Here is a 25698-nt window from a genome sequence, read left to right on the forward strand (position 1 = left end):
TTATTGTTTTGGCTAAAGTAGATGCTAATGAGGAGAAGAACAAAGACCTTGCATCACAATATGATGTTAAGGGATTCCCAACAATTAACATTCTGAGGAATGGGGGAAATAATGTTCAGGAATACAAAGGTCCCCGTGAAGCAGATGGCATTGTTGACTATTTGAAGAAACAAAGTGGTCCTGCTTCAACTGAAATTAAATTTGTTGATGAACCTATTGCTTTTGTTGGTGAAAATAAAGTTGTTACTGTAAGTGACCGATTGTTTTGTTTTCGCTTTATTTCAAGTCACATTGGTCTGTTTATAATATCTTCTTATGTTTTCAGGTTGGAGTTTTTCTAGAGAGGAGTTTGACAACTTTTCTGCCTTAGCAGAGAAGTTGCGTTCTAAGAAGTTGCGTTCTGATAATGACTTTGGTCACACTCTGAATGCCAAACTCCTTCCAAGAGGAGAGTCATCAGTTTCTGGGCCCATAGTTAGGTTGTTCAAGTCATTCGATGAACTTTTTATTGACTTCCAGGTAGTATTCATTTCTACGGATTTATGTTGCAATCTTATCTTTATGTTTTTATCTTATCTTTTTGTTTTGTTGCAGGTTATTATTTATATTGTTTATCATTATTATTATTATTATTATTATTATATGGTCCCTTACAATTGTGTTGTTTTATCCTAATTCTAATTTTTATCTTCATTATGTTATGTATGTTTATCTGATATAGTCATTTAGTGGGGTCTTTCTTAAAAGTTTGAGAGACCCTTTTGGTTGAAAAAGAAAACCCTTTTTATTTATTTATTTGAAAGAGAATCTATCTATTTGTTTGCCCTATAAATTTGTAAATCTATCTTATTCTTGGTTGTGTTGTGAGCTTGTGTTAAAGCTATTTAAGGGAAAATGTCTAGGACATCCAAGGTTCTCCCTGACTTAGAATTTGTTTCTCTGCCCTTCCCATCAATTTCAATCACCTCTTGGGAACGCAGGTAGAGTGATACAACACCTTATGCTTCAAAGAAGGAACTTTTGGCTATGAATTTCAATTTCATTTCATTTTGATTTTGAAAGTGCTTAAGGATAATGCGATATACTTATTCAGTTGTATAAATAACTTGATTTTCTACAAGAATGTTCAAGAAGTTGTTGTATTTTTCTGAAATCTTTTTATTTGGAGCTTTGGAGTTTGGCCATTAAAGTTTTGTCTGGGTTTGTTGCAGGTTATTATTATATTGTTTATTATTATTATTTTTTATATGGTCCCTTGCAATTGTGTTCTTTTATGCTACTCCTAATTTTTATATTATGCATACATTGTGGGCTTGGCTCTTCATTATGTTATGTATGTTTATCTGATATAGTCATTCAATGGGGCCTGTCTTAAAAATTTGAGACACTTTTGGTTGAAAAAGAAAATCTATCTATTTGTTTGCCCCACAAATTTGTACATCTATCTTATTTTTGGTTGTGTTGTGAGCTTGTGGCAGAGCTATTTAAGGGAAAATGTTTGGGACATCCAAGGTTTTGCCTGACTTAGCTGTCCTTATTGAAATGGCGTACAGAGTGTTGAGAACATAGACATAGTTGGTAATTTCTCACAACAGTTGGTTATGAATATATAAAAAGGTTCATTCACCATTAATTAAAATTCCAGATTTGAGAATGCCAATTACTTTCATTTTGTGCTAGGTTTATTGCATGGTTTTGAACTAAGGTGCACGCTTGCCTTCTATGTGCCTTATGTCTTCAAAATCTGCATTGGATTTCTAATAGTTAGATTTTGATTTTGAAAGTGCTTAACGATATTGTGATATACTTATTCAGTTGTATAAATAACTTGATTTTTCTAGAAGAATGTTCAAGACGTTGCTGTATTTTCCTAAATTCTTTTTATTTTGAAGTGTGGAGTTTGGCCATTAAAGTTTTGTCTGGGTTTGTTGCAGGTTATTATTTATATTGTTTATTATTATTATTATTATTATTATTATTATTATTATTATTATTTTGTGGTCTTGACTCTTCATTATGTTATATATGTTTATCTGATATAGTCATTCAATGGGGTCTTTCTTAAAAGTTTGAAAGACACTTTTGGTTGAAAAAAATAACCATTTTTATTTATTTATTTGAAAGAGAATCTATCTATTTGTTTGCCCCAGAAATTTGTACATCTATCTTATTCTTGGTTGTGTTGTGAGCTTGTGGCAGAGCTATTTAAGGGACATCCAAGGTTCCACCTGCTCTCCATTCTATCAAATCGTTGCCTCCCAAGTTCAAGATTACCACTGGTAATCCGACTTTTGGTCTAATGGAGAACCATGGAGATGCTAAGCTGATAAGCAGTGATGTGATTGGATCGGGTTGTCCAGAAAATGATGCTTTGATAGGAGAGGTTGTTGAGGAAGCTCGGGACTGTGCTACTGATGTGGGTGTTTACGATGAGGACTTGGTGTACAGCAGAAAATGTATGTCGTTAGCAGACAAGCCATCAATTGTTGATGAAGACTTAGAATTTGTTCCTTTTCCCTTCCCATCAATTTCAATCTCCTCTAGGGAACGCATGTGTAGTGATACGACACCTTATGCTTCAAAGAAGGTACTTTTGGCTACGAACTACAATTTAATCTCATTTTGATTTTGAGAGTGCTTAAGGATAATATGGTATATTTGTTCAGTCATATAAATAACTTGATTTTCATAGAAGAATGTTCAAGAAGTTGTTGTATTTTTCTAAACTCTTTTTTATTTGGAAGTTTGGAGTTTGGACATTAAAATTTTGTCTGGGTTTGTTGCATGTTAGTATTTACATTGTTTATTATTATTATTTTTTATACGGTCCCTTACAATTGCGTTCTTTTATGCTAATCCTAATTTATATTATGCATACATTGTGGTCTTGACTCTTCACTTAAAAGATTTCAACACAGTTAAGGCTGATTTGGTAATTTTCTTATTACTTTTAATTCTAAGTCTGTTCAAACTGAGAATAAGTCAAGAAAATAGCAAGAACAAACCTAAACCATGCCATTCATAATGAGAAGGACACAATATATTACCCAAAAGAGGAATAAGCATATTCTCAAGTTTGTTTGTTTTTTTTCAAGCATTGGAAGCAAGGGAATACCATAATTAATCAAATATCTATGTCCTTCCTTTCTAATTATTATTATTATTATTATTATTATTATCATTATGCAATAGAAGATATCTCTCACATAGGCATGATTGTTCACTATGTTGAGTACAGACCATGATAGTGATCTGTTTGACCTTACACGTGTTTGCATTAAGAAAAATTTCAGGAAGGAAACTACAATGGTACAATTCTTAAATTCTTCTCAATGAAGGGAAATGATTTTCTTTTCAACCTTACATATGTTTGCAGCCTTTTAATTTGTTTGTGTTATTAATTGAAATTTAACTTTATATCAATTGAATAACATCTACTTATGTCATCACTGATGCAATTGAGTGTCCATCTAACTGCATCAGCTAATTAGTCTTCACATAGATTTAATACTATTATGGTTTAATTAGAAAATATATGTTGCCTGCTAATTAGTCTTTTTAAATGATTTTTAGCTTTTTATTTTTAAGATACTTATTTAATAATTTCAGGAATGAAACTACAATGGTACAATTCTTAAATTATTCTCGATGAAGGGAAATGATTTTATTTTCAACCTTATCTGTTGTAATAAGAATACGATAACTATTTTACTTTTGCTAGCTTCTGTTATTGAATTAGATTGTCATAATTGCTTTGGTTGCTTTCTTTTACTTTTCATACCTCCCTTTAGTCTATAGATAAAATATGCTCTTTTCACAATTTCTTTTTTTTCCTTTGAAGCTTAGGTATGGCTTGCAAACACATCTTGAAGGAGCTCAACGATCTACAAGAGTATCCTTTTACTTCATGCAGATAAGCTTTGCGATCCTTTTTCCTATTTTTTTCCTGTCTATTTTGTTGGGGTGTATGTAACAAAAACTATTATTTGTGATGATATATTTATATATTTATTGCAATGTGTTATCTAATACATCTAATGTAAAGGAGTAGTATGTGAAAATGTCCAAAATGGACATTTTTTTAATCTTAAATCTATATTCCATTTTTTAGATTTAGACATGAGTTTTGTATTAGATTATGTTGTAACAATTAATTATTTCGAAATATGCTCATTTATAATAATTTTTATTTGATTTTCATTCATTTTTTAGAATTTTTATTCTTTCAAACTTAGATATGGCTTCCAAACACATCTTGAAAAAACTCAAGGATTTGCAGATGGCTCCTCCTACATCATGGAGATGAGCTTCTCTATCCTTTTCTCTGTTTTTTTTTCTTTTTTGTTGGGGTGTATGTAAAATAAAAAATCGAAGGAGTTTTAGTTTTTATCTTTAAATAAATTTCTCGAGGATCTGCAGAAAAATCCTCCTACGTCATGCAAATAAGCTCCGATTTCTTCCTTTTGTTGATGTGTTTTGTGTCTATGTAATTTTGTGTTTGTTTTAATTATCAATTTTCCTTTGTATTTTTTGATGTTGTGCTTCCAATATTATTCTTTTGTTCATCGTACATATATGCTTATATTCTGATATAAGAAATGTCAAATTGGCAACTGTGTAGAGTGATGGTAAGATATGTTAAGCACTTTGTTGAAAGACAATGTCATTGATGATGGATTGATGTGGATGTCGCGGGTCATTAAGAAAAATTTCAAACCTATAAGGCATCCAAATGCAACAAATGTAGATGATCATGAAGAAGGTAATAACTTTATCAGTATTGATCAAGTTGAGACAGATCAAACAGGTGATTGTGATGGGCAGAGAAGAAAAGATGTAGATTTGACTGCTATGAGAGAGAGAAAAGAATAAAAAAACTCTCTGGTATTTTTTTATTATAAAGATTTGGGACTTGAAAAAAAATCTAAACACAAAAAACATGTAGATTTGATTGCTTTGAGAGAGAGAAGAAAGTAACAAACACTTTCTATGCCCAACGACAAAAGACTGGACTAGGAAAGTTACACACTTGCTGATAGACAATTGCATTCTATTTTCTATTTGTTTCTAAGATTACAATTTATTATTAATCAAATTAAATTTGCATTTCATTAATTCTTCTTTCACATCTCATAAATACATATCCAATATTTTGTATTTTTAAGCACAATATTATTATAAATATTTGATTTTGTTTTTGTAGCATACATCCATTGCTATATTTCCTTTTATTCCTACAATGCAATAGAAAATTACAATACTTACGGGATAAAAAACCAAACGATCCATACACGATCCATACGTATGCACGGGTTACATACTAGTATGTATATATATATACATATCCTTGCAAATTCAGGAGCATTGCTCTAATATATAACTAATCGTGCTTGATTGAAATGGCTTCAACTAGAAGGGATTGGACCCTCTTTATGCTTATTCCATATTGCTCCTCCATGTTCATGTTTTCTGGCACTAACCCGTCAGCTAGCTTCCATTCAAAGTTATGCACAAGGGATGCCACCACTAAATGCATTGACCTATGAGCTAATGGCAATCCAGGACATATCCTTTTGCCTGTCCCAAAAGGAATGAGTTCAAAGTCATGACCTTTAAAATCAATCTCACACTCCAAAAATCTTTCAGGCATAAACATTTCTGGATTCTCCCAAATGGTTGGATCTCTTCCTATGGCCCACACATTGACCAAGATTTTTTGCATCTTTCTTTCACAAAATCCAATAACCTCACCTTTCTTGCATCTTTCTTTCACAAAATCCAATAAATCATGAACCTTTTGTTGGCGAAGGATTTGAGTGGAGTCAAGAAGTTGTGGAGAGAATACTTTTGTAGCACAAACTCTTCTAAGGTTCCTCCATTTGGGTGATGGGGGCAACCACACAATAGAAAATCTATGATGGTCAAGTGCTTGCACTGAATGTGGGATTGTTCTACTAGAAAAGACATGGCCATTTTTATGCAATACTTGTTTAGCTACTTGAGGGGAGGAAATGACTATGGTGGTAATGCTACCAAGTTTCAAAGTCATAAGAGGTCCATAAATCTTGGACAATTTGGTGAGTGATTTGTGTGGATTTATGCCAAGTTCTAAGATGTTTCCTATGATAGGAAATGGACGTGGCCCTGGTGGAAGCCTTACAGATTCAAATCTACGAATCAATATGCGAATAATGCTTGCACTCACTATGCTAATCAGTAGCAGAAGTGTTGTGAGGTAGTCCATAGCTTACGGCTTCAACCCTTATGGCGAGGATATAATCTATATACGCTTATGAATAAATACTCATTTTGGTTCTTAAGCAAAAAAGATGAAAAATTCAACTTTTAATGCTTGAATGTATAAAAAATGTTACAGATTAGTCCTGTAAATTTCCTAACTTAATGTCAAATTAATAATTGAACATTGATAACAAAATAATTTTAAAACTTTACAATAGAATCAATTTGACCACTCTTTGGAGGTTAAATTTAAATTTTTCACGTGCACCAATTTATTTCCATATAAAAGTTATCTATGGGACCTAAAAATAATGAAGCATTTATTCTTTAAACAATTGATATAAAAATTTGTTAAACTGAAATCGAGATTAATGATAAAATATTAAAGAATAAGGTTAATTGTGGGATTAATTTAAAAACTTTTTAAATTTACAGTTTGGAGAAAACATAACTGTATTAATTAAACTAAAAATAATAATAAATCATTATAAAGAAGTATGCAAACTATAAATTACTAAATATAACAATTAATGTTTGAGTTACTTAAGTGGAAGTTCTCTAACAATCCGTCTTTTTCATATATTGTTCACTTGCGTGGTTGTTTTGCATTTCTTTTTGTTTTCCACTGAATTAAAATATATATTAATAGAAGATCACCGTTTATCTGCTTGTCACTGTTATAAACATGTGATTGTGTTCTAATGAAGACTTTCCAGAAAGGGAAAAAAAAAACGTGTGCAAGTATATGATAGGGAAAGATATATAAAGAGAAAAATAAGTATAGAAATTATTATTTAGTGTATGATTAATAATATTAATTATAAAAATGAGAGTAACGTACGTTATTTATACAATAAACTTTTATAATAATTTCCATATTTTTTTCTTTTTTCATCATATATTTTATTTCTTCACAATTGTTTTTAGCAATGACCCTCTAATAGAAATTTGAGAATTTTTAGTGGAAAATAAATAACCATAATTTTTTGTATTTCAAGAGAGAGAAAGATCATTGGAAACTTTAAATGTGGGAGAAGAAATTTATGACAATTAATTAAGAATGTGTTTCGATGACTGAATTTAAAATTTTAAAAAAATTTAAATTCTAAGAATTTCAAATATTTTAATTGAAATTCTTTTATTTTCGTATTTTATAAAAAAGATAAAAATTGTGAGGCCGAAAGAAAATAAATGCAAGGAGAAGAGGATCATCAGTGAGGGAAGAGTCGTAAGTTCGAAAATTGAATTTGTGGAACTTAAATGGAAAAGAGGATGAAGATTATAAAGAAAATATACAAATGTGTTAGAAAGTTCTTCTATCAAGAAGAGAATTTCAATTTCTAAAATTTTAGAAGAAAATTAAAATTTAACATTTTTAGTTATTTAAAATTCGGTTTTAAAATTTCAAAAATTTAAATTCTTCATATAATAACATCCAAATAATGAATTTTAGACTAAAGAAACTTCTCTAATAGATTATTTTCCTTAGTTAAAATTCTCTTGTATGTTTTATTAATTTTGTTAAAATAAATCATTTAAAAGGGGTAAAATAGGATATATATTAACAAAATCCCTTAAAATTAGAAAACTTAATAACTTCCTTTGGATATGTACCAATTTGTTACTAATTCTGAATTGAAAGTTTGAACATATGTTACCACTTCTATTTCCTAAAAAAAATTATATTAAAATTGAAAATATTTCACTACTTCAATTACTTTCTTAATACGACTTTAACATCGTAAAATTACTTTAGTACAACTTTAAACTCGTGAAGGGAATAATTTTTTTATTAAAATCATAAAATAATTTGTCACTTTAATTTTTTTAAACATATATTTTTAATTTTAAAATTGTAAATATTTTATTATTTAATGAATTAATGTATGTTTATTTTTTTATTTAATATTTTTTAATATGGGTTTGTTTAATATTTTTATGTTTTTTGAATATTATTTTATTTAAAATATTTTTATATTTTTTACTATTTTTAAGGTTTATTATTTGTTTTGCAAATTAAAAAAATAATGAAAAAGAGTTAAATTTAATTAAAAATATTAAAATATACTATATATTCGTTTAACAAAAATATTAAAAAATTACTAACACAAACAAAAATATTAACTTATAATTTATAAAAAAAAATTAATTGATTTTTACAATTATCATTAAGTAAATTAATAATTTTGTAAAGTAGTATTAATTAATGTTTTTAAAAAATCATTTTGATATTGACAAGAAAAAATAATTTAGTAATAAAAATAGTTGTTAAAATAAACATAACATAAAATAATTAATTCAAATTAAATAGAAACATAAAATTAAAAAATAAAAATAATATTAGTTTGTATGGATAGTTATTATGATTATGTCCTTTAGTTTTATATAATGAACATTAATTATGTCTATTTAAAATTGGTTTGTCCATCTCATTACATACACGACTAATGGTTAGTCATGGCTTTAAAGAATCAAACATAAAGTATGAAAGACAAATAATAATCTTTAACAATAGTAAAAAAAATATATGTAGTACATTTTATTATTTTCATTTAAATGTAACTCTTTTACATTATTTTTTAATTTACAAACAAATAATAATCTTTAACAATAGTAAAAAATATATAAAATATTAAATATAAAAATATATACTAAATAAAACAATAAACAATATTAAATAAAACAATTTTAAAAATATAGAAGATATTAAATATTAAAAATCTTAAATAAAAAATATACAAAAATATAAAAATATTAAATTAAACCATATCAAAAAAATATAGAAAAATTAAATAAAACTAAAAACAATAAAACATACCTTAATTCATTAAATAATTAAAATAAAAAAAAATTATTTGCAATTTTAAAGTAAACATATGTACGTGCAAAAAGCATTGAAAAAAAAACTTATTTCCTTCTTAAAAAATATAAAAATAAAAAAAGCATACAACTTTAAAATCTTACTTAAAAAGAAATTGTAGTCAAAAAAATTTTATGACTTCTATGTAAAAAAAAATCTTAATAGATTATACGACTTTCAATTAACATTTGTTACCTTTTATCTGTTTCAGAGTATTAATTTAAAATTTGCATTCAAAAAGGAAAATTTCAAAAAAAATAAAAGATAATTTACAATTAATCACATGATTTGATTATGATATGTAGGAATAGAATATTATTCTTATTTTTGTTTATATTAATTATATTTTTTGTGTTAGGAAAGAATATAATAATATTCAACTAAACTATTTACTCTAATTTAATTATCAAATAAATTTTTTTTATAGATCGGAACACTCATTTATGTGTGGCACGTTCAACACCAAACCGGTAGTAATTAATCATAATTAATTTACTAATAAAAGTAGGAGTCTATCAACACTCTTTAATGTCCGGATAACATGAAGTAAAATTTTTTACCTTAAAAAACCAATAGAAGAATAATGTAATATTTTCTTCCATAATTTGCAGCTCAAGGTTAACTCATTATATCTAATCAATGAATGACTTAATAAACTATTTTCTTCTTTCATTCAATTGTTCTGGTCAAGGTTTTAATTCTATCATAGATTTCAAACTTATTACCTAGAGTTGGATTCCTTCTTGATTGATCATTAATTCTACAAGTATTTAATCATATTCAATATTCATTCAACTAGTGTCCTAAGACATTAGGTGCCCAAAATTAAAATATAACAAATAACATGTGAGAGGAAACTATTATATTTCTTCTTAAGAACTTTCTATTGACATATCAAGATAATATTAACTATTATAAATTATAAATTGAGTTAGTTTAATGATAACATCTACGCATACATTATCTATATGTGCAATTTAAAAAATGAGATTTATTAATCTTTATCCAATAAAAATCATTACATAGATCTATTTGGATTATTGATGTCATATTCGCAATAATTCTACGATCAATAAAAATTTAGATTAAAATTATAAAGAGCTTATTTTTCATTATCATAATTTCTATCATGATAACAAGTTTCTAATTTTAATCAAAGACTTATCAAATTAATAATTTAATAAAATAATAAATATGATGATAAAATAAAGAACAATTATTTACTAAAATTGATAACACGATGGATTGGATCTTAGACATACATATTTATCCCCAACAGAATGTGACAAAGAATTCGTGCATTGAGGGGTGGACGGGGGAGGGGCAGTAGGCGAAGAACCCACCTAGAGGTGAAGAGGATGGTGCAGGTGGAGTTGTGAAAGGAGGGGGAGGTGAGGAAGTCAGTGATGCGGCAGAGGAGGCTTCATTGTTGTTGTCTTATCATCGACTATGTAGTTCATGGATTTGGATATCAAAGGTGTAGTTTATGGGTTTGGACGTTTGACGTGGCTGGCTTCATACATGTATGGCTAATGTGTTTAATTAACAGAGACGTCATCACATTTTGGATAGAGACTATTAACATGAATTTCACAAAATTTTTGAAGTTTCAAAAATCTAATAAAGAACAAAAAAATTACGGAGTTCAGTTACAAAATTTAAATATATTTCAAGAATTTCTAACATATTTAATCCTAAAATAAATAACCATCAAAGTAATTAGTTTATGAATGTATATTTAAACATCAGTATAGCCTCTAGATATTGACGCGGGTTATGTCCAATATTTTTTTTGGTGTATAATAATTGCATGGAGAAAACCCTGATAAATTGGCCAAAGCTAGAAGAATAAGGTTAATTGTGGGACTCACAAAATAATTAAACATTTATTCTTTAAACAATTGATATAAAAATATGTTAAATTGAAATCGATATTAATGATAAAATATAAAAGAATAAGGTTAATTGTGGGATTAATTTAAAAAATTAAATTAAACTAAATTAACAGTTCGGGGAAAACATAACTATATTAGTTAAAATAAAAATAATAATAAATCATTATAAAGAAATATGCAAATTATAAAATACTAAATATAACAATAAATGTTTGAATTACTTAAATGGAAGTCCTCTAACAATCCGTCTTTTCATATATAGTTGACTTGCGTGGTTGTTTTGCATTTCTTTTTTTTTTTCCACTGAGTTAAAAAATATATTAATAGAACACTTATTTCTCTGCTAGTCGTTTATTCAATTTGTTCACGTTTTTTTCTCTTTTCTTAATGTCTTCATCAGAACACGATTATATATAAAGAATTGTGAAGAATATATTTACTACAAGTTGAATAAACGACTAGCAGAATTGTGAAAAAAAAACTTGTACAGACTTTTTTTTCTTCTGGAAAGTCTTCATCAGAACACAATCATATATTTATAACAGGTTGGATAAACGACTGGCAGAGAAATAATTCTTCTATTAATATAATTTTTAATTCAGTGGAAAATAAAAAAAAAATGCAAAACAACCACGCAATTGAACAATATATGAAAAAGACGGATTGTTAGAGAGGACTTCCATTTAAGTAACTCAAACATTTATTGTTATATTTAGCATTTTATAATTTGCATACTTCTTTATAATGATTTATTATTATTTTTATTTTAACTAATATAGTTATGTTTTCCCCTGAACTGTAAATTTAATTTAATTTTTTAAATTAATCCCACAATTAACCTTATTCTTTTATATTTATCATTAATCATGATTTCAATTTAACATATTTTTATATCAATTGTTTAAAGAATAAAGGTTTAATCATTTTGTAGATCTCATACTTTTACCAAAATTTTAATTTCAATTGAGTTCTTTCTTCTAATTAACATTATGAAAAATTAATTACAAACACTTAATTAGATGTGTAAACAGTGGATTAGTGCTTACAGAGTGATCGTAAGCATAACTAAATCAATTATAAGAGATTTTGTTTTAGAGTTTCAACCTCTCCAAGTCAATTTAATCTAAACATTATTTCACAAACATCTCAATTGTTAGACTCTATAGAAAGTTGAAACTCTAAAGATTCATGTAATATGATGACATCACCAAGGACTAAAAAAAACATATTTTTAGGGACTAAAAAAAGTATAAAAACTAAAGCAAAATGCATTAAACTAACAGTTAATTATAGCTTGCAATAGATGACCAATATTTAAAAACTAGAATTTGATAATTATTTGCCAACAATTGATTACTAATGGTTGATAAAGTCGTCTTAGTTTTAAAATCGAAGGCAAAACACATTTTGATAATTGTATGGATAAATGATTTAAGGATTGATTAGGGTCCAACATAGATAGGCTTAAGGTGGCTTACAACTAAAATTAATCTAGAAGCCAAGTAAGAAATAGAGCCTAACATGGGATGCATTTAGAAGTAGTTTTTCAAGCCAAATTGTCATAATATCGTGTTCTTTGGAAAAAAGTAAATAGTAGATAGTTATCATATGAAAATGACTAATGTCGGTTATACGGTATCAATAGTACAAAAATGACGTAATCAAGGTTTCCAATTAAATTTATTTTTTTAAAGTTGTTTATCTTTGTTTTTCAATCAAATTTAGCTCAATGCTTAAATATATTTTTGTGAATATCACTTTTTGTTCTAAATATTATTTTTATTTTTAATCATTGTAAATATGTCATTTTTTGTTCTTAGTCCCTTAAAAAGTTACTTTTTATTTTAGTCTTCAAAATTATGCAATTTTTTTATTTTAATCATTGATAATATCATCATAATGACTAATATTTTGGATGACATCATCATTTGTTGATAGCATATTTTTATGATGTCATCATTTGCTGACATGACACAATGATAACATCATAATGATGTTATCACCATTGTTAACACTTAACAAAATTCATTAATAATGAGAACTAAAATCAAAAAAGAATTTTATAAGAACTAAATTTAAAAAATGAAAAATACTAAAATGTATATAAAAAAATCTTATTTTATAGGAGCCATATTGTTATTTAAGTCGAAGGATTATTTGAATTTACACCTTCCAATAAAATGAAAATATGTTTTTATTAATAACTTTGATAATTAAGACAATGTAATGATTATGTTCTAACAATATAAAATAATAATTGTAAAATAGTCTTGTATTGTCATCAAATCATAACCAATTATTAGTATGACATTTAAGATAATAATTATAAAATTCAATAAATTTATTGTAATTTATGATTGGATAACGAATTAATAATATAAAATTATTAAGACATAGTCTTCTTTTTCAAAAAAAATAAGAAGAAGAAGAGGAAGAAAAACCAAAAAGTTTGGATGTGAACTTAACATACTGGGTGGGCATGAGAATAAAAGTTTCCTACTTGTGAACATAGAATCCCAATAAAAAAAGGTGCTACACATTCTTTAAACATTATTTTTATTTGTTGAATTTCTTGTAAATTATAAAATTTAGTGGCTTCATATTTTATTTAAAGATTCTATCATGATTTTATAATTTTTAATAAACAAGAGAGTATATTAAAACTAGTGTGTTAGATAATATATGTTAACAATTAACACTTTTCACCCGAGTAATAATTCAAGCATGTAGTTGTAACTTGTAAGGGTAGGGACGAAGCAAGAAATTGAACTTGAGGGGGATCAAGAAAAAAAAATGATTTAGTAAATAAATTTTAAATTTTTAAATACATAAAATATAAAAAAACTTTAATATTATACATGTATCTAATATTTTTATAGATAAAAATAAATATAACTATATCATTACACAAATAATACTATCTTTGATTTTTATATAAGAAATGATGATACATTTTTCTTGTTCTAATTATAGAAACAGATTCTTTTTCAAATATTTTTTTTTTAATTTTTACAATAAAAGGTGTTAATTATATATATTACCATTAACTTATTATGAAGTTTATTAATGAAATACTCAAGCATTTCACTAATAGATTCATTAATTGATTTATTAACAATTTAAGTCACACTCATTAATGAAAAAATATTCCTTAAATTAAAACTAATGATATTAAATACATTCACTACTTAAACCTTTAATTCTATGAAAATATTAATTAAAATTAAATGACTTAATTATTTTTATTAATTTTGATAAATTAGTTATTTGTTTCATATATAATCAAATAGAGATAATATATAAGAAAAAAAATAAATTAGACAGATAAAATAATTTTGAATAATTATATCTCAACATCATAAATAATCCACTAAAACTTATCATTTCTCTTTAGTTCTTTGTTCTAGGATCAAGTTACTTATATATATTTTTTCATCTTCTTTTTTCTCTTGTTAATGTCAACTAACACAATAAATTAATGTATCATTTTTCAATATATTTTTTTTATAAATAAGGACCACAATATTTTTATAGTAATATTAACATATTTTAGAAAACTTTGGGAACCATCACCTCAATTCCCCCTCTCTTCTTCTTGATAGGGATGTTTGAAAATTGAATTTAATCAGATTTATTTTGAATAAAAAATCATTCAATCCAATCATTTCAGTCTTTTTAACATCATCTAACTCATTTTGTTTAAAACATTAGGTAAAATTGTAAAATTGGTTTCCCACTTTATCTCCAATTTCGGATTTGGTCCCCTTATAATTTAATTCACAAATTTGGTCCCCCAGTTTTATAAATCCCTACAAAATTGGTCTTGGAAGTCCGATTTGGACGTTGACCGTTAATCTCAGACGTTGACGGCCACGTGTCAATGACACATGTCAACGTCTGAGTGGTTCCTTGTAAGAGCTTCATTTTTTGTAGGTAAAATTACACTTTTGATTCCTCAGTTTTACTCCAATTTCGATTTTGGTCCTTTTATAGTTTAATTCACACATTTAGTCTCCCATTTTTATAAATCTTTTATAAAATTGTTCCTACAAAATTGGTCTTTTGAATGATTTAGCTATTGGTGCTAGAGACATGGTAGGTCTTGATAAATCTCGCACTTCTTTTTCATCGCAAGTTTTTTACTCACTTGGAATCCAGAGAAAATCACTCTTTGTCTCTCTCCCACTTTCGGGGTTGTTCAACTTGGGAAAGTGGCGCATGAATCTCAACCTGTGTTAGAAATTTTCAGAACTCTTACTTTAACAGGTTTTGTAATAACCCCCTATTTTTTTCTTTTTTTGGCTCCCTATGCGGTATTATGTGTATACGACTGCTTAAGTGGTCTATGCATGACAATGGTATTTTTGTTTGAAATTTGAAATACAATTTCTCCAATAATGAAATTTGGCTGAATTTATAAAGGGATTTATAAAACTGTGGACCAAATGTGCGAATTAAATTATAAGGGGACCAAAATCGAAATTGGAGTAAAACTGGGGGACCAAAAGTACAACTTTACCTAAAAAAATGAAGCTTTTACAGGAAACCACTTAGACATTGACACGTGGCATTGACATGTGACAGTCAATGTCTGAGGTTAACGGTCAACGTCCAAATCGGGCTTCCTGGACCAATTTTGCAGGGATTTATAAAATTGGAGGACCAAATTTGAGAATTAAATTATAGGGGAACTAAATTCGAAATTGAAGATAAACTGAGGGACCAAAAGTTCAATTTTACCAAAACATTAATATGATACAATCAAATTTAAAGTGATTTAGATTGATACGATTTTCAATTTTAATTATACTTTTATTTAAAAAAATATATTAAATAACAATAAGACATAATATAATAAATAATTTAAAATATTAAATATTTTATTTATATATCATTATATAACTATAAGAAATAAAAATATAAAACATGAGTGATATTGTCAAATATGTATCATATGTAAGGTTTGATATAGATAAGGTTGGATCGGTTTCGACAATTAATTCCAAAATCCGATTTAATAACATTTTTTTTTTTATCTATTTGGTTTTAGTTGTATTCATTTTTTGGTAATATATATATATATATATATATATATATATATATATATATTTCAATTGCATCCGTTCATGAATACCTAGATATAAGTGAGTGGGTCAAGCTAATTAGAAGGAAAAGGAGGAAATAGTGAAAGACGGGTGCGTACGTCGTTCCAAGTAAATCACTTTGTCGAGCCCTAATTTTGAATTTGTGCGCCATTCCTAAAACAGTGCAGTGAAAATCACGTATCTGCGATGGAGATTCTGTATTCGAAGCTCTACGACAAGTACACCAAACTCAAGGTTTGTTCTTTAGTTGATGCTTCATCGATAACCAACACAGGTTATTAGGCTTTGTCATTGATTCTTTGTTTTCTTTGTCGTTTCAGTCTAAAAAACTCTCCGATTTGGATCACATAAACAAAGAACAAGAAGTTAAATTCGTGAATTACTTGACGGGTACGTTTCTTTCCATTCCTTTCCGCGTGAATTCTCGGAAGAACGACGAACGAACGTGTTCTGAATTTCGAACCCTTTGAGTGTTGCAGCTGCGGAAGAGTTGATAGAGCACTTGAAGAGCGAAAAGGAAGGACTTCTTGAACAAGTCAATGAGTTGAGAACTGAATTGGCTTCACTTAGGCACGTTTTCAACAATGCAGCCTCTCTCTCTCTCTCTCTCTCTCTCTCTCTCTCTCTCTCTCTCTCTCTCTCTCTTTTTGGTTTAAACATATAATTTAGCCCCTGTTCATGTCAAGGATTCTCAATTTGGTCCTTACGCTTAACAATTTATTAAATTGGCCCCCATATGTGCAAACATTACCGGTTTGATCCCTGTTGTCATACTTTGATAGTTAAGCTGCTTATATATTCTTAATTTGGTCTACACTTATATGGACCGAATTAAGAATGTGCTACATGTATAGAGACCAAATCAAGAATGTGTAAGAGAGTTAATGGTAATAGAAACCAAATTGATAGCAGGTAGAGACTGATTTAATAAGTTTTTATCCGTAGGAACCAAATTTAGAATCCGCAGTACAGGGACGGAATTATATGTTTAGCCTTTTCTTTTTTAGTTATTTTTCTGTTGGGGGTTTTTAAGGAATGGTTTATTTTGTTTTTTTACCCAAATGTGTTACTTTAAATTTCAGGGCTGCCAAAGAGAAAGAGGTTGCGGATTATCAGAAGCTTTTTATGGAGGAAAAAGAGAAAAGTGAGGCTCTCGATTGTTTTTGTGGTTCTTGAAATTAAAGTTAAATGCTTGTTAAATAATTGTAGGTAGTGCGGATGTTTACATAGTTTTTATTTTAGTTCCTGATTCACATGGAGAATGATAACAAAGTAATTTTTGAAAATAATACTTCTTACAGGATATTAAATAATTAGAAGGTTTGGGATGTTTGGAGTTCAACCAAAACATTATAATAAGTTGCTTAAATAAAAGAATTTCTGCATGTATGTAGGTGATTTATTTTTTTGGATAGCTACATAGTTAATCTTTTTCTTCAGAACTTTGGTGGGAATCTATATTCAATGTTTAAGTTTGACTATGTTTCATTGCATCTTTTGTGAATGTAAGTTCACCACAGCATTTCAATGCCTATCACTAGATGTATCTCAATTTCATTTATTCTTCTTCTCTATTGATGATTTGGGTGTGAACTTTTGGCAGATGAAACTCTTTCTGAAGAAGTTGAGAAATTGCTAAAGCTTCACCAGGAAAGAACATGTCATGATTTATATAATAACAGCAAGATCAAGACCGTAGATGATCAGTTTAAGGCAAACTCCAACAGCTCATCTATAAGAATGACAAGAAAACGTACAAGGCAGATTGCTTTGGAGAAAGAAACAATTCCATCTTTTGAAAATGAAGGTAATTCTGTGGAGAGAGAATCAACACAAAATGCTTGCAAGGAGAGTGCTTCTGATAAGGTGAGTATTTAAAACCCTAAAAAGGGAATATACAAGTATGCGTTTAATTATATGAATATGCAAACACACACACACACACATGCATATGCATTCTGTTTAATTTATTTGGGTGGAAAATATAATGACCTTAATATGCTGACATTTTGTTGTGAAAAAGCTGCTGGAGTGCTGTACCAAGGCTAATGATCAATCTGGTTGGTGTTAGCAATTGTTATTCATGCTTTATATGTGAATTGTTTGGTTAGGGTTTTGGTATATTTTATATATACTTCATTGTGTTTTACAGGCATTGATTTACATGAAAGTGGTCATGGTAACGGGCTTATTCAAGTTCTTTTTGAGTATGCACTGGGCATGAAATTATCCACTGACTATCAAACAGGACGAATATGCATGTCTGCTCTGCATCAATCAAGCGGTAATTCATAATTTTGGATTGTAACTGATTTCTTTGTCTTATTATTTCTTAATCTTTTTATAACTTGTTTTAGTTAATAATTTTTTGGAATATAAATAATTAATGGTTTGGATAGAAGTATGGTACTTGATAGAACATTATGGCGGAAGTTGATCCATGTAGCCGACCCCACCTAGTGGGATAAGGCGTTGTTGTTGTTGTTGGCTAGATTGTTTCAATCTGGATATAGTTTTGGAGTTCTGATGGCTAGTTTGTTGGTCAAGACTCAAGATATGATAAGCATGGATTGGACAAGAAGGCAAGATAAAAGGAGAAAATGGGCATAATTAGCTCTTATCCTAACGAGTGTGTAAGCACACCAAATAACCTAACATATAGGAGTGGCCGGAAATATGGCTTTGTGCGGTTCAAAGGAGTGGGTGATGTGGGAACGCTTGAACAACTGTACAACTTGATTATTAGTGGTCTGAAATTACATGCCAACCTCCTGAAACATGGAAGGGAGAGGAAGATGACTGGAAAATCCAATATTGAGGAGCAGTACAAAAAGGGGCTGGTCAAGGACAAGATAGTTGAGGGCGATAAAGACCAAGGTAGAAAGGTAACAAAATACACTTCCATGAATGCAGGACCACTAAAACAACACCCCCATCGAATGACAACACCCATCTTGTATGCGAGAGTAGTGGCGACAGGCAACAAAATTATGGGGAAGAGGTGGATACGAGGTACACGCATCTAGTGAAAACAAATCTTCACTTGTTAATTTAGCTGAGTATACCCATGGAGAAGAGGACATGGTTCAGCAACGTCTGGGTAGGGAGTCTGAGGAACTTGGTGGCGTTTGATAGAATAGAAGATGAATTCATGTGGGATGAAGGCGAAGATATTAAGACAAAGTACCTTGGAGATGACATGGTGCTATTGTTGGGTCTCACTGATACTAGAGCAGAAGAAATTTGCAGGGAAGAAGTTGAGAATGGAATGTCGATGTTCCATACCCTAGAGAAGTAGAGTCCAAGCCTGAGGACTGGATACAGGTTGGTCTGGATTCTGTGTTGGGGAATCCCACTACACGCATGGGACTTGGAGAACATTAAGAAGATTGCATCGGGGGTAAGGGAAGAGGTGGAGGTCGACGATGGCGTTGAAGATCTTCAACGTCTAGATAAGGCACGGGTGCTCATTAAAACCCCATGACACCTTACAATTAACCACGATATAACAGTGTCAATTAATAGGGACGATTATTTGGTTCATATGGAAGAGGAGACATGTTATAACCCCTGTAGGTGTAAATGCCTTACGGGGAGCCTGATAGGGTCTTTGGATGAGATAATCTTCGATGAGAGCAAAATGAGGCTTCCATTATTGGCTGATTATGTGTCGTCGGAAGGCGAGTTTCCAGCGACAGCTAGGCAAGCAGATGTAGGAGGTCAGCAGAACGAAACTGGTCGAGAGTTGCAATTGTCCGGTGGGCAATGTCTCGCGTTAGGACCTAAAGGTAATAACCTTGAGTTACTAACACAAGGACCAAATCAAATTCGGTCTAGAGATGAAAGTCGAGAACAAGGGGAAATGGATGGGAAAGCTTTTAGTGGAAATCACAGACCTACCCAGCGACAATAGTGTGGTGGTAAGGTCATGAAGGAGAAAAGAGGCCGTTGTTAGGAGGAAATGGCAGCAAGGACTATGGCGGAAAAGGGGAAATATTGTTGTGGTCTTGGAAGAGAAGAATGACAGCAGTAACAAGAATGGAAACAATGAGTATGAAAGGGGCCCACTTTTGACAGAAAATTTTGAATTAAAGGGGAGGGGGTCACATGACTATCTAGAAGATGAGGAAGGTGACAGCCCTTTATTGGGCTTTGCTGAAACAAAAGAAGGGAAAAATAATTGTCTGGGCTCTAAATTAAATGGGCCAGCCCTTAGTTGGAAGGTTTACTCAAGAAATAAATGGTGCAAAAAGCAACTGGGTCATAACAAAACAGATGGGCCCAAAGTTGGACAAATAACACAAACAAACAAGGAAGGAAAGAAGCCCAGCAATGACTCAGGTAAACACGAAACTTCTCCATTAGTGATGAGGGGTAGTGGGTTGAAGGAAGTTGTTGGATGGGAGGAACAAAACAGTGAACAACATGCAATAGGGGCTTCAACATTAGTTCCAAGTCCTACAACCTGTTACCAGGTAAAAGAAGCAACAATGAATTGGGTCATGGCAAAGAATTTGGGAGTAATTTGCAGTAAACAAGAGGGTTCAATGGTCTCTAAGATGATTAGTATGGAAGAAAGAGATAAGGAAGAGGCTCGAAGGTTGGGAAATAGGGAGGGTGACTAATGAAGATCCTAGCTTACAATATAAGGGGGTTGGGGAGGGGGGTAAAGTGGGCCTCAATAAGGAAATTAGTAAAAAAAAGAATGAATTGATATGTTATGCCTACAAGAGACTAAGAAGGAACAATTAGATAAGGCTGTATGCCAAGCTTTGTGGGGTGATTGGGATGTCAACTGGGAATTGCAGCCAACATGTAATAGTGCATGAGGAATACTATGCCTTTGGAGTGAACAAACCTTCAAACTGGAGAAGAAGTTCAGTGGCCGTGGTTTCATTTATTTGGAAGGAATTTGGGTTGCTGATGGTGCGAAAGCGACTATACTGAACATCTACTCACCATGTGATTTGGTTATGAAGAGAAACTTGTGGAAACAAATTAGACAATTGAGAAATGCAAACTTGGGAGGCCTATGGTGTATATTAGGTGACTTTAATAACATCAAAAGAACATCAGAAAGAGTAGGCATTTGTCAAAGGGGGCAAGATGAGAGGATTATGAAGGAATTCAATGAATGGATTGCAGACTTAGAGGTTGAGGATGTGCCTTGTGTGGGAAGAAAATTCACCTGGTATAGACCAAATGGGACAGCTAAAAGTAGATTGGATAGAACTCTTGTATCTGCTGAATGGTTTACTAAATGGCAAGGAAGTACTTAGTTTATAATGGAGCAGAATTTCTCAGATCATTGTCCAATTCTGTTGAGATCTTCAATTGTTGATTAGGGCCTGAAGTCTTTTCGGGTTCTAGACTGTTAATTTCAAGACAAATCTTTCAGGAATGTTGTTCGTGAGTGTTGGACAGCGAACTCTATAGGGGGTTGGGGGGGCTTTGTGTTAAAGGAAAAGATTAAGGGAGTAAAGCAGAGGTTAAAAGCTTGGAACCAGACTCGGTTTGGTGATACTCAGCATAAGCTAAGAAGAATTGAGCTGGAGTTGAACAAGCTGGAAAATGAAGGGGATGAAAGACAATGGAATGATCAAGAAGCTGCTAAAGCAATTGTAGGAGGATTTGTGGGCTACAACTCATTCTCATAAATCCATTTTAAGGCAAAAGGCAAGGAGTAAATGGATCAAGGAAGGGGATTGCAATTCTCGCTTCTTCCATCTGATAGTAAATTGTAACCACAGACACAATATGTTGAGAGGAGTGTTTGCTGATGGGTGTTGGATTGATGAACCTAGCAGGGTCAAAGAGGAAATTCAATAATTCTTTAAGAAGAGATTTGAGGAGATTGAGTGGGAGACCCAAATTACATGGGTTCAGATTTCAGTCTATTGGCTAGCAGCAAAATGAGTTATTGGTGGAGCGCTTTGATGAGAAAGAAGTCAAGGTTGCATTGTGGGAATGTGGCAATGAGAAGAGCCATGGACCGGATGGGCTAAATTTTAAGTTTATCAAGGAATTTTGGGACTTTATCAAACCTGACTTGCTCCATTTTTTGGATGAATTCTATGTTAATAGAGTATTTTTGAATGGAAGCAATGCTTCATTCCTAGCATTGATCCCTAAGGTTCATGATCCCCATAATCTCAATGAATATAGACCTATCTCATTAATAGGTTGCATGTATAAAATTGTGGCTAAACTGCTATATCAAGAAGGCTGAAGAAGGTGATGCCAATCATTATAGATGAGCGACAAATTGCTTTCATAGAGGGTAGACATATGTTGCACTATGTAGTTATTGCTAATGAAGCGGTTGAGGAAACAAAAAGATGTAACAAGAGCTGCCTAGTGTTCAAAGTTGATTACGAATAAGCATATGACTCAGTAAGTTGGGACTTTTTGTTGTACATGTTGAGGAGGATGGGTTTCTGTTCTAAATAGATTTGCATGAATTCATGGTTTTCTCAAATCAGCTTTTATTTCCATATTGGTTAATGGGAGCCTCATAGCTGAGTTCACTCCTTAAAGAGGACTCAGACAACGGGATCCACTAGCCCCACTTTTGTTCCATATTGTTGCAGAGGGGTTATCTGGTTTGATGAAAGAAGCATAGGAGAAAAATCTGCTTGAAGGTTTCTCAGTTAGAAGAAATAATGTGAAAATAAGTATATTACAGTTTGCAGATGATACAATTTTCTTCGAGGCAACAACGATGGAAAATGTAAGAGCAATCAAGGTGATATTGATGAATTTTGAGTTGGTATCAGGGTTAAAGATTAACTTTGCAAAAAGTAGTTTTGGGGTGATTGGGATGTTTTAGCAATGGATGAATAGTGCTGCAAGTTATTTAAATTGCAGATTGTTGTTTTTATCTTTTCCTTACTTGGGCATCCCTATTGGGACAAACCCAAGACGTAGTGCGACTTGGGATTCTATTGTTAAGACATGTGAGAGAAAATTGTCAAAATGGAAACAAAAGTATCTTTTTTTTGGGGGTAAGGTGACTTTGATAAAGTCAGTCCTGAACTCGATCCCTATTTATTTCTTTTCTTTTTTCAGGGTTCCAAAGAAAGTGGTGGATAGGTTGGTGAGGTTGTAGTAGTGGTTTTTGTGGGGAGGAGACACAAAGCAGAAGAAGATTGCATGGGTGAATTGGGGTTCAATCTATTGTCTACCAAAGGAAAAAAGGGGGTATGAGAATTAGGGATCTGGTGAAATTCAATTTTGCTCTTCTCGAAAAATGGCATCGGAATTTGTTTCACCACCTAGGAGAACTGTGGGCTCAAGTTTTGGACTCAATATGGAGGATGGAGGAACTTGGATGAGGCAAGAAGGAACAACATATAATCTTTATGGTGGCAGGACCATAGTTTCATTTGTCATTCGACTGAGGAGGGGAGCTGGTTTAAAAGTGGGACAAAATGGAATGTTGGGTGTGGATCAAAGGTGATGTTTTGGGAGGATGATGGAAGGAAGATGGTATACCGTTGATGGAGAAGTACCCTAGACTTTACCACATTTCTCAACAGCAGTACCAATATATCTAGTAGATGGGGATGATTTCAGATGTAGATTGGGAATGGAAATTGCAGTGGAGGAGATTCCTTTTCAAAGGTGAAATAGACATGACTTCTAAGTTTATGGAGGTAATAGAAGGTCTCCTTGTACAAACTTAGCGACAAAACAATTGGGTCTGGAAATGAGATTTAAGTGGGACATATACAATAGGGAATGTGTACATGTTGCTTGACAGGGATTCGACAGATGAGAATCAGGATGGAGTCTTTACTGAATTATGGAAACTCAAAATCCCAAGTAAAGCCTCTTTCTTTGCTTGGAGATTAATCCAGGACAAACTGTCAACAATGATCAATTTTAAAAGGAGGAACGTGGAAATTAATGATGCCATATGCCCATTCTGCAGAGATAATGAAGAGGATGCAGCACATTTATTCTTCAGGTGTGCTTAAATCATGCCGCTTTGATGGGAATCGGTGTCTTGGATAAACATGGTGGGAGTATTCCTGCGAATTCCAAGACATCATTTCCTCCAACATTCCTACTGCAACTTTTCTGATATTAGGTTACAGAGATGGCAGACTTGGTGGATCTCCCTAACATGGTGTATCTGGCACCATAGAAATAGAGGATTGTTTTTTCAAACGACAGCTTTGACGATAAATTATTGACGGAGGATGCTCTATATTTCTGCGGGACATGGCTAAAAAACTTGGAAAAAGGATTTGACATCCCATTCCAGCATTGGTCCAGTTATATCAGGGGGATTAGCATATAGATACTGTGTAGTTAAGTGCCAAGCTTACAGTCAGATCTATGGTTACTTAATTCTTGCTGTATAGCTTGTATTAGGACACCATAGTTCTGCATTTTTTGGTGCTGGTTTGTATATACAACAGTACCCTTTGTACTGCTATTATTATTAGTATATAATATAATCTTACCTTTGCTGATAAAAATAAATAAATAAATTGCATACAAATACAAAATTACCCCTACCTATATAAAGGTAAAAATTGGGAGGGTTACTGGGTTTTTTTCTTAAAAAAAAAGTAGAGCATTGAATCAGGACACACAGATCCTAATTCTGCAATGAGCATAAAAACAGGGAAGGGGTGGAGATACTCTGCTCATTATCTGTACTACCTCAGTCTGAGACACAAACATGACACACAGTTGCCAGTGAAATTTTCGTTTTCCTCGTATTCCTGTCTTCTCACAATTTCTTTTCAGAATATCTAGGATTTCTTCGTTTTTTTTGGGGGTGGGGGGAACAAGTGTTAGTTTTTGGACACTTGATGATCTTCAAGTTTTAGTTCAAAGTTATTTTATTCTCGGTTCAGCAAGACCTTTTGTTTCATTCGTGGGTATTTCTTTGACAAAGCTGATCTTGGTTCTAAGTTTTAACTAAAATTCTAGTGATTTAACATTTTGCATACATGTAACTGCTTGGTTAACATGTTTCTTTTATTGCAACCTTGGTAGGTTACTCCTTCAGTTTATCGTGGATTGGCAAATCACCAGGAGAGGAGGAAGCAGAGCTGCTGTACCATGTTATATCTCTAGGCACATTTGAAAGAGTGGCACCGGAATGGATGAAGGAGGACATCATGTTCAGCCCTAGCATGTGCCCCATCTTCTTTGAAAGGATATCTCGTGTTATCAAGTTGAACCACTAGTGTTCTTTTGTAGCATTGATCCGCCGAATCTGTATTTACTGTACATATTAACTGCTTAATTTTTATTTGGAGAACACTAAGTTGATTTTTGCGTGTAGATTAGTTTGTTTCTCTCCAATCCCATTTCATATTCCATTAGCTAATTCAAAGAATCTGTAAGGTTATTTGGAAGAGCTTGTATAGCTTAGCTCGTTGTGTACTACAGCAAGAATTTAATTAAGCTTATGAAGGGAACGTGATTTTAAGAAAGGGACTTATATTTCTTCGCAAGTTTTTTTTAACCTAGTTTTAGACAAGTTTTGAGGTAAATGCTATGAAAAGTTTATATGACAGTAGTAAGCTCTTGTAATTAATTTGCTTATTTCAATACACTCGAAGGGTCACATTTATTG

The 25698-nt window shown here is 31.1% G+C and overlaps 3 protein-coding genes across 4 annotated transcripts; 2 read left to right on the forward strand and 1 right to left on the reverse strand.

Annotated features, from left to right (window-relative positions):
- Positions 1–5111, forward strand: LOC114394714. 2 transcript variants are annotated; one of them, XR_003662823.1, is made up of 4 exons: positions 1–248; positions 326–519; positions 2200–2587; positions 3847–5111. XR_003662823.1 is itself a non-coding variant. In XM_028356382.1 (2 exons), exons 1-2 carry the CDS (start codon positions 2300–2302, stop codon positions 3868–3870), a joined length of 312 nt encoding a protein of 103 aa, XP_028212183.1. In that variant the 5' UTR covers positions 2040–2299; the 3' UTR covers positions 3871–5111. The 2 variants fall into 2 exon arrangements, 1 of the variants encoding a protein (XP_028212183.1); XM_028356382.1 differs by lacking the exons at positions 1–248; positions 326–519 and having other exon boundaries at positions 2040–2587.
- Positions 5112–5235: 124 nt separating this feature from the next.
- Positions 5236–6247, reverse strand: LOC114394829 (cytochrome P450 76AD1-like). The gene has a single exon (XM_028356504.1). It carries the CDS (start codon positions 6242–6244, stop codon positions 5381–5383), a length of 864 nt encoding a protein of 287 aa, XP_028212305.1. The 5' UTR covers positions 6245–6247; the 3' UTR covers positions 5236–5380.
- A 9885-nt stretch (positions 6248–16132) lies between these two features.
- On the forward strand, positions 16133–25563 carry LOC114396732. The gene is made up of 8 exons (XM_028358868.1): positions 16133–16334; positions 16421–16490; positions 16580–16670; positions 17183–17244; positions 17704–17966; positions 18124–18160; positions 18253–18384; positions 25113–25563. Exons 1-8 carry the CDS (start codon positions 16287–16289, stop codon positions 25304–25306), a joined length of 897 nt encoding a protein of 298 aa, XP_028214669.1. The 5' UTR covers positions 16133–16286; the 3' UTR covers positions 25307–25563.
- Positions 25564–25698: the final 135 nt, after the last annotated feature.

Source organism: Glycine soja, chromosome 18 (genome assembly GCF_004193775.1).
Source record: "Glycine soja cultivar W05 chromosome 18, ASM419377v2, whole genome shotgun sequence".
In the NCBI taxonomy this organism is placed as follows: domain Eukaryota; kingdom Viridiplantae; phylum Streptophyta; class Magnoliopsida; order Fabales; family Fabaceae; genus Glycine; species Glycine soja.

What these genes read in the sequence shown, in the direction of transcription:
- LOC114396732 (XM_028358868.1), top strand. Translation starts at nt 16,287, where the DNA reads ATGGAGATTCTGTATTCGAAGCTCTACGACAAGTACACCAAACTCAAG. An exon ending in ACAAGTACACCAAACTCAAG is followed by an intron (nt 16,335 to 16,420) that starts GTTTGTTCTTTA and finishes TTGTCGTTTCAG; the next exon opens with TCTAAAAAACTCTCCGATTT. An exon ending in CAAGGCTAATGATCAATCTG is followed by an intron (nt 18,161 to 18,252) that starts GTTGGTGTTAGC and finishes TGTGTTTTACAG; the next exon opens with GCATTGATTTACATGAAAGT.
- LOC114394714 (XM_028356382.1), top strand. Translation starts at nt 2,300, where the DNA reads ATGGAGAACCATGGAGATGCTAAGCTGATAAGCAGTGATGTGATTGGA. An exon ending in CACCTTATGCTTCAAAGAAG is followed by an intron (nt 2,588 to 3,846) that starts GTACTTTTGGCT and finishes TTTGAAGCTTAG; the next exon opens with GTATGGCTTGCAAACACATC.
- LOC114394829 (XM_028356504.1), bottom strand. Translation starts at nt 6,244, where the DNA reads ATGGACTACCTCACAACACTTCTGCTACTGATTAGCATAGTGAGTGCA.